The sequence below is a fragment of the Parasteatoda tepidariorum genome, chromosome 10, assembly GCF_982258835.1.
Source record: "Parasteatoda tepidariorum strain Cologne lab strain chromosome 10, Ptep-v5.0, whole genome shotgun sequence".
NCBI lineage: Eukaryota > Metazoa > Arthropoda > Arachnida > Araneae > Theridiidae > Parasteatoda > Parasteatoda tepidariorum.
This window is the reverse complement of record NC_141764.1, coordinates 49,760,109-49,776,544: the sequence shown is the minus strand read 5'-3', so window position 1 is coordinate 49,776,544 and position 16,436 is coordinate 49,760,109. Positions and strand designations below refer to the sequence as shown.

Here is a 16,436-nt window from a genome sequence, read left to right as displayed (position 1 = left end):
GCTTAAAAAGTCTAGTGTTAATGGATTAAAACACAAGTGAAAATACAAAAAGAACAAAAAAGCATGAAATACACATAAAATTAGTAATTTTGACTAAAGGCTGACCGACCTATGTAGGGGTAAAGGAACTGGGCTTTCATCAAGAAGGTTCTGGGTTCGAATCCCAGGCAATGCATGGTTGTTCTTTCCTTCTCTGCTCTATCTGTCCCTACTGAGGGAGTAACGTTGGTCCACCTAATATGGTGCCCCTGAAAGAGTGTCCAACAAATCTTCATTGTACGACGGAAGGTCATTTTCCAGGTGGTCATTAGAAGAAAAAAATTTCGACTTAACTTTCGTTGTAATTAATGTAAAAGGGCTACTTTACTAAGCACAGACAAGGCACCCCATAACTCAAATATGACAAAAGAAGTGAGACAAACAGTTCAGAGCATGAGACCTACTGAAAAAGTAATCTGAAAGTGAAAAAGAATTCCATCTTAACACTTTTAAACACAAAAAATTCCGAAAAATTTAATTCATTTTAACCCTTGAAGAAGGAAGCAGCAAAGTTAGAGAAGAAAAGAAAGAAGTCGCAGCAACGAAATTGAATTTTCTTTAAGAAGTCACGAACATCCACAAAAAGTCTTCGAATCTTAGTTTAATTGAAGGAACGAAAGTTGAGTCAAACTTTATTTCAGACCATTTTTAAGAATTAAAAGCTGTTAAATTTTTTATTTTTCTAAAACGAAAAGTTCCTTCCTAAAATACACATGCTAGTCATAAATATTTAATATTTAAATCGCTAAATATTTATTACATGTAGTGTCTGTCAGGGAAAAAAAATGTTGAATGTTTTTTTTTACGCTTCGAATTTTCGAAACTTTTGAATAAATAAGATTAGCTTCCTAATTTTATTTGATCTTGCGACTGACTGTTGCTTATCATAGAAATATATATTTACTTATGGAAACTAATTTATGCATATCTTGTTTCAAGTTCTGTTAGGGAACACTGCCATCAAAGGATTATGTAATGTGCATTTCGTCCTTTTTATTATTGTTGCATATGTCTTACTAAATTCATAGTTTACTATTCGCAATGTCCTTTTTTTGCTATCTTACGTACGTTTTTTAAAACCCACCGAGTATATTAGTGTCCATAGTCTTTAGAAACGTCTTTCATGCCAAAAATGTTATTACGTTTTACATGGTTCAAGCAAATATATATAGTTTGCCTTTCACAGCATATTTGTTTTAAAATATGTATCCTACTTTTTACCACAGTTTGCCACTCACAAAATTTTTTTCCAAAATATTTTATGCGTGTTTTATGAGACCTACTCAGATGATTAGTTTGTCTTTCACAACGTGTTTTCTTTTGCTAACTAACGTATGTTTTTTAAGATCCCCAGCATCCATAGTTTGCCTTCAGAAACGTCTTTCTAGCTAAATATGTTACTACGTTTTACAGGATACATGCATACTTATATAGTTTGCCTACGTATCAGCATATTTTTTTAAAAATATGTATCCTATTTTTTCCACTGTTTGGGATTCACAAAATTCTTTTCCGAAATATTTTATGCGTATTTTATGAGACTTACTCAGATGATTAGTTTGTCTTTCACAACGTGTTTTCTTTTGCTACCTAACGTATGTTTTTTAAAATCCCCTGAATATACTAGCATCCATAGTTTGCCTTTAGAAACGTCCTTACGTTTTTCAGGATACATGCATAGATACAAAGTTTGCTTTTCACAGTATCTTCTTTTTTTAAACATGTTTCTTACTTTTTACCACAGCTAGCCATTCAAAAAATACTTTTTTCAAAATATTTTATGCGCCTATTATGGGACCTACAGAGATCAATAGTTTGTCTTTCACAACGTCTTTTTTTATTATATTTTACATACATTTTAAGAAGTCCTACAGAAACCCATAGTTAACGTCCTTTCTTTTTACGAGCCTTGCAAAGATCCCAATTTTTTTCACGATTGCGGAATCAATTCTGTATAAATTGAATAAGAATTTCTGGAATCTCTTAGTAATTTTTTTCATTTTGTGTTAATAACCTGAACAAACAAAACTGCTTGCGAATCAATCACAGAGGGTGGAGCTTTCTAGTATTGACAAATGTCGCAAACGTGGCTCTTATTGTTCGTTCAAGCACAATCGGTGGTATGACATTAGCAGACTTTAATTGCAATTCACTATTTTTTATATTTTTAAAAATTTCAAACATTACCATCTAAGATTTTATGTGACTCTAAATAAAGTCAAGTAACAACGGAACAGATTAATGAAAAAAAATCTGCTACTAAATACAAGACATATTGCGTAATGACCGGTTTTATATGTAACATAATATTACTCATTCCAATGTATGAGACTATTGCAACTTAGACGTTATGCATAAAGTCTCTAAAATGTAAATAAATTGTTTATGTGTATAGTCTAGCAAAAATGTTTGCACGTTTGTTGAAATTAAACCACTGAGGGAAAAAAATAATAAACACACCACAAAAATAGATAGAACTATTATAATTTACATCAACCCACTGGCGCTTAAGCAAATGGGCAAAATTGGGAGGATGTTTCTCCCCAATGCACTATTTCCACTATTGCACTATACATTAATAGCATGTAAAAACTGGTTTTGCTATGCGGAGAAGACTGCTGGTTGGAATACGAATTTTAACGTGCAGAACTACCAGCAGGTTAAAACGTTAGAATTAATTGTTGTTGTTGTTTAGAATGCGTTTGTCAACCAGCAAGTCTGCTTGCTGAAACCAAGCGAATTTAAATCATAGAATGTGCATCTTATTTTTCAGTGGCGCCATCTAAGACCATGAATACGTTTTCCGCCGTTGCCATAAATACGATTCTACACACACGTCACAACCCGTTTATAGGGTGGGCCCAGTCATACATCCATTTATTTTTCCACAGATTTTAATTTTGACCTGAAACAGAGAATGATCAATCTTCAATTCAGTACCCCCAGGGATATGGATTTGTTATGCGATCATAATTTATAGCAATACCTCTGTAAAATTAATTGTAAATCATTCTATCTCATGCCATTTAATTATAAATAATTTGAATTATTTTAAAGTTAGAAATCATTTTTTATTTTATTCAATTTCAATTAAAATTCACTACTTATTTAGTTAATTAGTTAATAGATAGTTAGATTTCATTACCCATAATAGAAAGGAATAGATCGCATCTAAAATCTTGGAATAGAATTTCTTTTCAAAATGTTATTGTAAAGAGCGAAAATCTTTATTCTTTCCACTTGAATAAGAAATAAAACGCAACGATAATATTATCGTTTTCACTTATTCATCGCTAAAAAAATTGTCTGCTCAAACTTTCAATCTTCTTTTTCTCTCAAAATTCACTTTCATGAAACAGTTTCTGATGCTTATCATCAGACGAGATGAATATGACGTATTATTTAGAATATAATAAAATATTATTAAAAAAATTATGCAAAAAAAGCTCGAAGAAATTTGATAAAAAATAATTTTTAAGAACTCGTGATTTTAAGACTTTATACTCTCTCTCTAATAGATTCTCTTTCTGATAATTGAAATCTTCAATCATAACTGTTAAAAATTATAATAATCGTAATCGTCATAATTGCTATAATTCCATTTCACAATTCTCTACCATAACGCTATCAAGTGAAGTTGACGCAAAGAGTTTCACCTCTGATGCATATGGCAACGCTTGTTTCCCTATCATTTATAGCACCCATCGGGCAATAAGCTTAAATATTTCATTAATTTTAATTAAATTTATGAAATTTTGCGTAAGAGTTTTGTATATTGTTTTATTTTAATTCTGTAAATTGCTTAGATTTTTTCTTTAAAGGAATATCGAGTGTCTAAGAAGATAAAGGTACATATTATTAATAATTAAAAAATTAAATTACGATTTAACTCTAAAAAAAACTTATTTTCTTTTGTTTTTAATTTTTTTTATGTTGAATGTAATACATATTTATATGCTTGATATGTATTATTAAGTAAAAAAAACGGAGAAAAAGTAGGGTCTAAACTACCAGAATATTGTAAAATTTATCGTTATTCTGGCTGTATAGAAACACTAAAAAGCTCAGTAATCTTTATAAAAGTCTATTGGTAATGATTTTGATAAAATTAACAATAAAATTTGCTTTTGTAATATGTGATAAAATTTGGTAATTGTGTTAAAATTGGAGTATTTTATCATGATGTCTAAGAGCATGGCATTAAAACTGTTTGTTGAGTTAAACTTACTTTTCAGTTTTATATTTTTTAATAACTCTATGTTAATAAGAACAATAATTTTGAAAACCAAAATTAATGGTAAACTGTTTCCAGATGAACGGAAAAATTACAGAATGATTGGTTCATATACAATATATTTAGATTTTTAGTACCAAAAAGTATAGTTTTTTTTTTACCAGAGATGCCACTAACATACAGTACAGTAATTTTAAGAATTTTTTTTTATCTCCGCGTGAAATAAAACCGTTCGATTAGAAAAATGAATTCAAAATCGTAGTTGAAATGGTAACCTAGGAAATGGTTGAGTACAAATTTTTTCACAAATAGAATAAAGAGCTAAATTTGCAAGACAAAATCTGAGTTAATACGATTAAAATCTTACTATACTCTAATTGAATAATTTTTAATTATGATACAACCATCTGTTTTTCGTTCAAAATAAAAATAAAAGTTTTTGTGCTGTAATTGCAGAGGTTGTTAAGCAATGCGAATACTGGGTGATTGCCATATTGTTATTTAGGATTATTTTTCCAGGTAACGTTTACGTTGTTTAAAGTGTATGTTATCAAATTTCCTTCCTTATGGAATTCACTTTATCAACATTGTAAACGTTTAACAAAGGAAAAGAATGAAAATACATAAGATTTTAAAATTAGGAATTGACTTACTAGGGAGTAGTCTGTTCTAGAACTTGGAGCCAGAATGTGAAGTTTTGGCGGTTTTTGTTTGCAGTGTAGGCAACCTTCCGCAGTCATGAAGACTAGGGCCATCATCCAAAGGACGCCAATCAAACGCCCTTTTGACCTAGTCATCAATGACCACACCATTACGTCATTTGCCGGAAATGAAATGACCACATTGCTGAAATTAAAAATAAAGCATACTTTATCAACTATATAAATACAGTTTTAATATTATATTGTGTTTGCAAAAAAACATAGGTTTCATATTGAACCATACAATAGGTACCTTAAGCTATAATACGAACCAAATTTGCTATAACCATAATAAGGCTTTAAATTGAAAATTGATTTCTCTTGATTTATTGATTGATACTTTGAATAATACTTAAGGCCTGTTTACACGGTCCAAGTTCTTGAATCCGAGAAATTGGAGGGATCTCTCTCTCCAAGAAATTGGATGATTCGTTGACACTATCCAAGTTCTTTAATATCACTGATTCGTCGAAAGAAAAACTTGCGCATGCGCATGTTCATATTCAACAATATAAAATAATGCTTACATAAGTTTAGAATTACTAAATAAATTCAAATAAAATCATAGTAACACAAATAAACCGCAACAAATCAATTTAATTGAACTAAAACATATGAAAACAGACAACAAAATGATATAATTTGCTGCCTGCTTGTTGACCGCACAAAACCTAAGACGCTGATTGGTTAAGGGAGAAAAAACTTGGATAGAAAGTAGAACATGCTCTACTATCGTCCAAGAAGTTGGATCAAGTTCTTGGATGATTGTTTACACGATCCAAGCTCAAAGCAAAACAAGTTTCCATCAATATCAATCAATCTCTGTCCTAGAAATTGGATCGCCTAAACAGGCCTTTATTTACCCTTTCTACAAGATTATATAATTGTAAAATATTTATAGAGGTTTTCGAAAACTGGACTAACGAAACATATTTATTTCAATTACGATAATGATAAGCAAAAATGTCGCATTATTCAAAAAAATCATAAATGCACAATAAAAAATTACGAATCAAATTACGATATTAAGTACTATCACTTTGGGGACATTATCCGTAAAATCTGTTTTTACCGCAAAAATTATATCGTAATTTTACAGTAATATTTATTTAATTACAGTGATTCAGTGATTTTACGGTAATTATTACTATAAAAATTACGGTATGTCAAATTTTTTTGTGCCGTAACAAATTGCTGTAAAAATGGATTTCACGGTAAAAAAGTACCGACACTCAGAGTGCCGGTGCTTTTTTTACTGTCATTTAATTCGGAAATTTTTACAGTGTATAAAATTTATTAATTAAAATATGAAATTTATTGAATAAGATACACTTTTTTTCAATTTGAAATTTCTTTCTTATAGTGTAAATTAAATGATTTTTGGTGTGAAATACTATTTTCATTGAGTTTATAAATTATTTGCTTAATAATGTAAAATTCTCGTTTTATAATGTAAACTATCTAATTATTTTACAGTTTAAGTTATTTATTTTATAACATAAACTATACATAGCATGTAAAATGTTTTTTTATGGTTCAAAATATTTATTTTTATACATAAATTTCATTTTTTTTAAACAAAGTATCCCATTAATGTTGCAAAGTAATTAATGCAAATAATAATTTTTGCTGCTTGCATCGCATTTTTTAATGTAGAAATAATTATCCTATTTGAATGAAATGACTAAAGTTAATTACAGTGGATCTTTTTTCAGCAAATTGTTAGTTACGACTGCAAATTATTTTTCAAAAACAATATTGAAAATAATTATTACTCCTTAATTAATTGCACTAATTTGACGTAGTTGTTGTTTTTTATAGAGTAAAAAAATAGCCATAAGACAAGCTGGGAAAAACTTAAAATAATTCTTTAAGTATCTTATACAATTTAATTTCTTTCTTAATTTTCCAATCAGACTCCTAAAAAACGGCTGATATTTGAGTATAAAAAGATAAATCTAAAAAGAATTTTCTAAAACTTCACTTAGAATTAATTACCCTATTAGTATTTTTTATGTAAACAAAAAATTCTCTTTCCTTTTTATAAAAATCAAAAATCGTTTTCGAAAAAAAAAATAATCTTAACAAGTTCAAATGATGGTTTCTAACCGGCCTGTCTTTTACAATCGATTTCTATTATGATATCGATTGAAAGTTAGGGCTCGTCCACTTTCCAAAGTTTTGGGTAATCATAGAGGATTCAGATGGAGTGAAGAAAAAGGAGAAAAAAACATCTTTACCTCAAACAAACTAGGAAGAAAATAAAATTGACTTCATTTGGCGACGATGGCGTTTCTTTCGAAGAACTTTTGGATAAATTAGGAAAGTTTCCTTTTTAACACTCGGAATGGAAAAAAGAATATTTAAATTTTTATCACGTTATCGTTATGAGCTGTCAACCACAGCTATTAAAAAAGAGATGAAAATAAGTGATGAATATTTCTTTTATTCGATTAAAGAAATTTTATTTTGAGTTAACAGATTTAAATTTGTAAATAAATTGTTTTATTTTTAGACACTACAAAATTAAAAATATTGGTTTTTACAGTGATTTCTTAATCGAAAGATATTATGTTGTGTAAAAGCAAATGCATTCGCACCTTAAATAAAATATTTAATTTTTATATCACATAAACACCGTTAGCTGGATAGTAAGTGAAAAAGAAATATACATTATGACGATTCTTTTTATTTACTCAAAGAAATTTGTTTTGACTCAGCAGATTGAAATTTGTATTTAAATTCTTCTATTTTCAAACGCTACACGAAGAAAAATAGTATTTTTTAAACGCGATTTCTTTATGATAAAAAAATGCATTGTTTAAACGATTAAAAGTCTTAAAGTTGATATTTTTTCGAAATTTATTTTCAATAACATTTTTATATTCTTTTATAACATAAAATTCAAATGGTTAAATATTTATTTTAAGTGCATTTTTCTTAAAATGATTAAAACCTCAATACAAGGCAACAAAAATGAGGTTTTTTTTTCAAACTAAGGGAGGGCCAAAATTTTTTCATGCTTTGCATTAATTTTTTGAATGACTGAGTATTACGCCTATTTTTTATAATTTTTTAAGCGTCACAGTCCAATTTTTGAGTTCACAACTACCAATAGTTAGTTCCACAGCCTTGTAATTTGGAACCCAATCCAGAAGACAGGGGAACTCCTGGAACAAGTATTAGGAGAAGTTCGCCTTCGAAGAAGACTTTTTGATGGAGCTTCCCTTATTTTCGTTACGCGAGGAGGAAAACTACAAAAAACTCCCACTAGTAGGCTAACTCTAACCCAGGATTGGTTTACCACTGGCAATATTTTACATCAGTACTGTGGTTGGTGCGAGCCTGTTGCAGAATTCATATCGACCAGCCATCGCTGGGATTTGAACCTAGGGCACCTCATTGGGAATCGAACGTTCTCTCTTCTGGGCCACCACGGCTCTACTTGAGACCTATTTTTTGTTTTCTTGTACCATCCATTGGTAAAAATAATTATTAAAGAATAAAAAGAGCTGTGGTTCTTCAGGGGATAGAGCGTTCGCCTTCCAATGAGGTGAATATGGTTCGAATCCCAGAGATAGCTGGTCGATACGAATTTCACATACGGCTACTGCAGACTACAGGGATGACGTAAAATATCCTCAAAGGTAGACGGATCATATAGGTTCGAGTCCACTTGCCGTCAGGTTAGTTCCATCGAAAAGTCCTCCACGAAGGCAAATTTCTCTCAATACTTGATCCAGGGGTTCCCTTGTTTTCTGGATAGAGCTCAAAATTACAAGGCTACCGAGTTGAACGTTAGTAGTTATAAACTCAAAAAACTGGTTCTCAACGAAATTACAAAATAAAACAATGAAAAACTAACTGAATGAAGCGCCACTTGTAATCAGACAAAATATTTCTGTTAAGCCTACCTCAAAAACATATAACTAATAACGCCTCTCTTAACAGTCTAGTGATTTTTCAAATGACCTCTTATTTTCACGCTTTATTTTGAACTGTAAAAACAAATCCTGTTGATCTAAATTTGTCTCAAATATATTTAAGTCTGTATGCTTAAAAATAAAAGCTTTCTGGTAAAAATATGAAAAATACTAAAATAAAATTCCAAAATAGACATTTTCCAGGTAGATTAAATGAAGGAAAATATTTTTACTTGTGTATTATCTATTCCAAAATTTTCTTTAAAAAAAGGGAGGCGAATAGCATCGGGGAATTTGGGAAAGATGACTTGGAATTTTCAGTGGGAATAGAAATTAATTACGAAAATCATGTGCCCTATAATTTTTGTTTTAGATGTGACAAAAAATAAAATTCTTTCCTCTTTTACTGCCTGTTTCGAAAAAGGTTGTAGTTTAGAAATTTTATTTCATGAATTTCTTCCTTTAGTTTTGCGTCTGCTTATTTGCTTGTATACGAAAGTAAAAGTATTTTTAATTGGCGGCAAATCTAGTTTCCATCATTTACAAAATAATCGTAACTGTATTCATATTAGACACATACCACCAGTTAATGGTTGTGTATTTCAACTAATCATATAATAATTTACTGTACAGACATTCTATGGAAGGTCCTGTTTTGGGGAATTTTTCAAAATGCTACTCATAATTTTCTTAATCTACAATTATTGTATAGAATCCTTTTAGCTTTGTCCTAATTTTGTGAAAATGTGAAAATCAGGATCTGTTTTTGTGGGAAACATTTATTATTATGGGGAAAATATATTCATAATTTTATGAAAACAGGGTCCTGGTTTTACACTTTCTTAAAAAGTCACTAGTATCAGTAGTCAACAATACTGACATTTTGTAAAAGGTTCTGTTTTTGCGAAGTAGTGAAAAATCCTTTTCATAATTTTTTGAGTCTATAATTACTGTAGAACTGAGATTTTTCTATCAGGGTCCTGATTTCGTAAATACGTGAAAATTAATTTGGATTTTTGTGAGAAAAAACATTGCAAACACATAAAAACTTTATGAAATATACAGATTTTGTGAAAATATGTTAGAATTTTTGGGATTTTTGAAATGTCACGAAAAACAATAGGCTACTGTAGAAACTTTTTGCAAAAAGTTCTGTCTTTGTAAATTTGTGAAAATTCTTTTCATAGATTTCTGTATCTAGAATTACCGAAGTCACACTTCGAACAGAGAAAAAAAAAGTTGATACGCTTTTTACATCATATTTTAAAAATGGTTTCACTCAAATTTTCAATGGCGCTGTATTAAAACAGATTTTAAGACAATAATTAATTTACTCCTTATTCAATTTACATTAAAATTTCAATTTACATTAAAACTACAGTTTGTAAATATGTAATGTACTTCCGTTTGTACTTCAATATATTTTATGGTATTAATAGATTAAATATTAAATTTTGGATTTTTGAACATTTTGATTAATATTTCCCTAAATTATAGGATATAGCATTATTATATAACTGTTAAATTTTGGAAGAACTATCTAAATATTAATGTAGATGTTAATCGAATGTAATGTTAATGTAATTAATGTAATGTGAATCGAAATCTAGCAAAATATCTAAAATAAATAAGCAATATTTAAATTTCCAACTCAACTAACTAGACTAACTTAAATATCATGTATATATTTATATAAATTAAATAGCATTTGATAGCGAAAAGCAAAGTTTTTAGTATCAATTATTAAACAATTTAAATAAACATAGTTATGGTGAACAATACGTTATTTATGTTGGCATGGAAAAAAACATTTCAATTTTTAATTAATTTTCTATTAGTTTAAACAGAACTTTTTTTAAAGTTCTAATAATCTGAAGATGATTTTTGTTGCAAGAGAGTTACATGATTCATTTAAATAAATGGCAATTATGAAATATGAAAATTTAATTATATTTGATTCTCTAAAGCATTTTTATTTTATTCAACTTACCGAATATATTAGTTTGTTTAAGTGATGAATTTTTTTCAAAATAATGCATGTAAGTTTTATTTTGATAAAGAAATTGTCAGTCGTAACCTTTTACAAAAGAAATAACGCAAAATTCTACAAAAACTAATTCACCATTTTATTATTCTTTTTCATCCATTGTTTCAAAAAAAAAAACAAATAAAAAAAATCATATCTATAATATCAAGCTTTTAGATCGCAACATCAGAAAATGCGTGTTATTACATCACGTGACCCTGACACCTTCCCCCCAGAGTCATATTAGATCCAAAGATCGAATATGGCAAATAATTTAAGGGTCACACTTTACACATAAACAAACTATGTTTCACATTCACCCAAATATTCACTGAATCTTAGGTTTAACTTAACACTAGGTATTTACTTTAATCACCTAATAATAATAATAGGAAAAAATGTTCAGAGTCTTATTTTAGTTTATATTTACAGTCTGGACAATGCATCTGCATTACTAAGTTTCGATCCTTTGATGTGACTTGCCTCAATATCATGGCGTTGAATGGCTAACGCCCATCTCTGCAACCTCGGGCTTTGGGGTGTCGCACTCGTCAGAAATACTAGGGGATTATGATCAGTTAATAAAATAATCTTAGCACCACAGAGTAAGGTTTCAAATCTCTGCAAAGCCCAAATAATAGCATAAGCTTCCCTTTCAATTGTAGACCATTTCTGTTGAGTTGAATTCAGCTTCTGGCTACCGAAAGCTATGGGACGAATATTTCCTTCTTCATCTAACTGACCTAAACAACATCCGACCGCATTTTGAGATGCATCCGTATGCAAGTAGTATGGTTTCTCTATGTCTGGGACTTGTAACTCTGCGATCTTACATAGCGACGTCTTCAATTCCTTGAATGCCTTCTCAGCTTCTTCGCTCCAAGGAATCTCATTAGGAACTTTCTTTTTAGTAAGCTCTGTTAGTGGAAGAGCAATCTTTGCGAAGTTTGGAATATACTGCCTGTAAAAGTTGCATAATCCCAAAGCACTTCTCAGTTGTTTTTTGGTTTTGGGTGCCTCTAATTTCTGTATTACTCTTATTCGTTCTTTGTCAGGAGCATGTTTACCTGAACCAATAATATGTCCTAAGTATTTAACCTTTTGTCTAGCAAATTCGCACTTTCTCAAGTTCACGGAGAAATTAAAATATTCCAATCTCTTAAAAACTTCTTCAAGATGAATCAAATGTTCCTCCCACGTATCAGAAAATACTGCTAAATCATCGATATAAGCACAAGTGAAATCAGACATGGACTGAACCACTTTAGACATAGCTCTTTGGTAGGTTGCAGCAGCATTTCTTAATCCAAAGGGTAATACATTCCATTGGTACTGGCCTCGGTGAGTTCGGAATGCTGTGAGGTGTTTGCTGCCGTTCTCCATCGGTATAGCCCAATATCCCTTCAACATATCTAGCACAGTAATGAATTTCTTCTTTCCTACTAAGAAATTCAACTCCATCATATTTTGCATTGGATATGCATCCGGAACGGTAAGAGCATTCAAACTTCTGAAATCAATGCATAACCTGATTGTTCCGTCTTTCTTATGAACACATACTACCGGGTGTGCTATCTCACTTACCACCGGTTTAATCAGTCCTAACGCTAGCAATTCATTGATCTGTGCATCCACTTTCCCCTTTAAGTTTTCTGGTATCTTATACGTTTTTGGTTTCATCGTATCCTCCTCAGCTTTCAGCTTTATCGCATGTTTCCCAACTTTAGCTATCCTTATCTTCCCCGAAAACAACGTTTTGCGTCTATGTAAAAGATCTTTCAATTGATTTTGTTGCATTTTGGGTAAGTAATCCAAATTTAATCCTTTCAATGCTTCATAGCTTTCCACATCTGTAGGAAGAGTTGGTGTTTCGTATATTTCACCAAATTCATCATCAATATCATAGACAACTCCAACTGTTTGAATTCTCGCTTTGTATTCTCTCATTTTGTTAACATGCAATAATCTTAAATTTCCTTCAGGCATTTGCAAATAATACGAATTCGGTTTCACTCTTCTAATTACCTTTACTGGACCTATCCATCTGGCATATAATGAATTGGATGAATCATGCATTAGCACAAGTACTTGATCTCCTGGCGCAAATTCCCGGTATTTTTTCCTTCTATTGTAATATTTGGCATAATTACTTTGTTGCACATCACTTGTTAACCTTGCCTTTTCGGTTGCTATTTCTAATTTTCCTTTTAACTCTTTTAAATATTCCTCCGCTGATCCTTTCATATTCAAAGGTAAAAACATATCTCCGGCCCAAATTGACTTCAAGATAGATAACGGACCTTTCGGTTCTCTCCCGTACATTAGCAGAAAAGGTGGTACTCCTGTAGTTGCATTTGGAACTTCTCGATAAGCCCATAGTACAAATGGTATATGTCGATGCCAATTTCTTCCTACTTCTCTAATAATGTGATGTAGCATATTTTTGAAAGTTTGGTTCCATCTTTCAATCAATCCGTTCCCTTCCGGATGGTATGGCGTTGAAAATCGCGGACAAGCTCCTAAAACCTTCAAAAACTCTTGCGTTAAACTTGGCGTAAAATTTGTCGCATTATCCACCACGATTACTTCTGGAATTCCTGTCCTACAGAATATTTCGAGCAGTGCTTCACATGTATTCCTTGCCGTTAACGATTTGAGCGGGACTGCTTCAGGCCATCTTGAATGTTGGTCCATCAAACAAAGGATATATTTATGTCCTTGTGCTGATACTGGATCTAGAGGACCAATTAGATCTACGTTCACCACTTGGAATGGAAGTTCAGGACGTGACACAGGTGTTATCGGAATTTTGTCTACTGAACGAACAACTCTTCTACCTTGGCACCCATGACATGAGCTACAATAAGCTTTAATTTCCTTGACCATCCCTGGCCAATAAAAGGAAAATTTAATTCTTTGAATTGTTTTACGAGCTCCTAGATGTGCTCCGAATACTGACTCGTGGGCAATTTCTAGTATTTTACCTTTTCTAATTTCGGGAATTACTAATTGTTGTATTCTATTCCCGTCCAACAGCTCTTCATGGCATAGTATATTATTTTGTATCACATACCCTCCTTTATTTTGCTTCCCCAATTTCCATGCTTCTTGGAGAGTATCGCAACTTTGTTGTTGTATCTTGAATCGTTCGGTTTCATTTCCATTCTTTTTATCACCGCATTCACCTACTGTTGGCTCCTGCTGCTCTTCTCCGTCACTTGCACTCATATATAACTGCTCCTTTCGGGAATCTGATCTTAGCTTCATAGCAGCAGTAAAACTGGGATTGTATACTCTTTTTTGTTCTAATAATGCCTCATAAGTTTCAGCATCCAACAAAATGTCAGCATTTAACCCATTGACGGCTGCTATCATCGTTTTAATTATAGGCGTAATATATCCTTCCGTTACCAAAGCGATTTCCACTTCTTTTAATTCAGCTTTTAGACTTTCGCCAAACGCAGGTTGTAGTATTATATGTCCTTTGTAATCCACTTCCTTACCCACTATATCGTTTTTAAATACACTTATTTGTGCACCAGAATCTACTACAGCTTCGTATTCATTTCCATTATATGAAATTCTAACTTTCTTAAGGGCAGCTATTTTTGGTTGAACGCCTTTACATTTTTTGTTTCCTATCATGACTTCACCGTTAAATCTTGCAGTGACTACTTTGCTTTCGATATTTCCATTTCTGAGTACCTTAACTTCGGATACTTGCCCTTCCGATACTTGAACCTCGGCCACTTTGCCTTCAATGTTTCTTCTCCTCTCTTTATTATCTCGACAAAATCGTGCCAAGTGTCCTACTCGTCCACAATTAAAACATGTGACTGGATTTTGGGAAGAACTCCGCTTATCAATTCTGCCATGGTTGTTATGCTCATGTTTATATCCTTCTCCAAATGTATGATATCTTCTACTAACCATGTTTGGTTTTTCCCGGTATAAGTTCCTATATGGTTGAGAAGCAATGAATTTAGTAGTTTGGTTATATTTCCTTGCATTCTCGTACTCATCTAACTTCTCAGCAAGTGTGTCAACTGAGCAAATTCTACTCCACTCATCAATAAAATGATTTTGTATGTCTCCAGGTACTCGTTCTTTTATCTGTTCGACAATGACAAGTTGTTTCAGGCTGTCGAAATCATTAATTTTTAGTCCCGAAACCCATTCGTTAAAATAGTTCGCCAATTCAAATCCAAAATCTCGCCAAGTGCTCTCAGCCGCTTTACAATGTCTCTTAAACTTTATTTTAAATGCTTCTGGGCTCAATTTAAACCTTTTCAATAACATACATTTTACATGTTTATAATCATTTGCTTTTTCTTCAGGCTCCCTTGCAATTAAATTCGCCATTTCTAGAGGCAATAATCCAACAAGATGCGTTACCCAATCTTCTTCTTTTATATGGACTCTTCGTGCTTGTCTTTCAAACAATATTAGATAAAAACTTATATCACCTTCTTTTGGATCAAAAGTACGCATTAATTTTTGCAATCCACCAGGTACATGTTCTCTTGTTTCTTCATTTCGAGAGCTGCTCGTCTCTCCTATAGTACCAGTATGTACCAATGAAGCTTCTATCTTCAACCTCTCCAATTCATATTCCTTTTCTTGCCGCTTTAATTCATCTTCCCTTTCCTGTTCTCGCCGCTTTAATTCACCTTCCCTTTCCTGTTCTCGCCTCTTTAATTCATCTTCCCTTTCCTGTTCTCGCCGCTTTAATTCGTCTTCCCTTTCCTGTTGCTTAATTTCATATTCTTGTCGCCTAATTTCATCTTCTTTTTGTTGGCGCTTTATTTCTTCTCTTCCGCTAACTATTCTTTTTAATAATTCCTTCACAAACTCCTCTTCGTACTCCGTACTTGCCAATATAATCTTCTTTAATTCGGTAACTCTCATGTCTTCCGTTGCCGTTTCTCCTAACTCTTCCGCCAAACACTTCAAATCTACTTTTAAAGCTCTTCCTAAAAATGCCATTTTTCACCTACTACTTTCTAAACTGCACCTTCTTACAAAAAAAAATGCCACTTCCTAAACCAATTTCAAGACAATCTAAATAACTCACTATCTTCCATCAAACAACTTGAAATTCATAGAACAAACAACTACCAATCTTTTATTTCGAAATCCATTGGGGTTTCCCCGCACATTTGTCAGTCGTAACCTTTTACAAAAGAAATAACGCAAAATTCTACAAAAACTAATTCACCATTTTATTATTCTTTTTCATCCATTGTTTCAAAAAAACCAAAACAAAAAAAAAATGATCATATCTATAATATCAAGCTTTTAGCTCGCAACATCAGAAAATGCGTGTTATTACATCACGTGACCCTGACAGAAATCATAAAGCTATTTGATTACAATAAAATTTCACAAAAACGTTGTCTTGAATAAACAAGTATTTGCTATGAATTAATGGAAATTTGACTTAAATTTTCAAAAAATGCTTTAATTCAAAATAATTTTATCAAATGCAACAATTATTTTTATTTTTTTTATCT

The 16,436-nt window shown here is 31.5% G+C and overlaps 1 protein-coding gene across 1 annotated transcript in view; it reads right to left on the bottom strand.

The window, feature by feature from the left end:
* LOC107456269 (putative G protein-coupled receptor CG31760) overlaps positions 1-16,436 on the bottom strand; it is a 263,150-nt gene that overhangs the window by 132,094 nt on the left and 114,620 nt on the right. The window contains exon 2 of the mRNA XM_087153064.1: positions 4,927-5,119. Within this exon, the coding sequence (XP_087009190.1) occupies positions 4,927-5,085 (159 nt within the window). The 5' untranslated portion in view covers positions 5,086-5,119. The remainder of the gene's footprint in view (positions 1-4,926; positions 5,120-16,436) is intronic.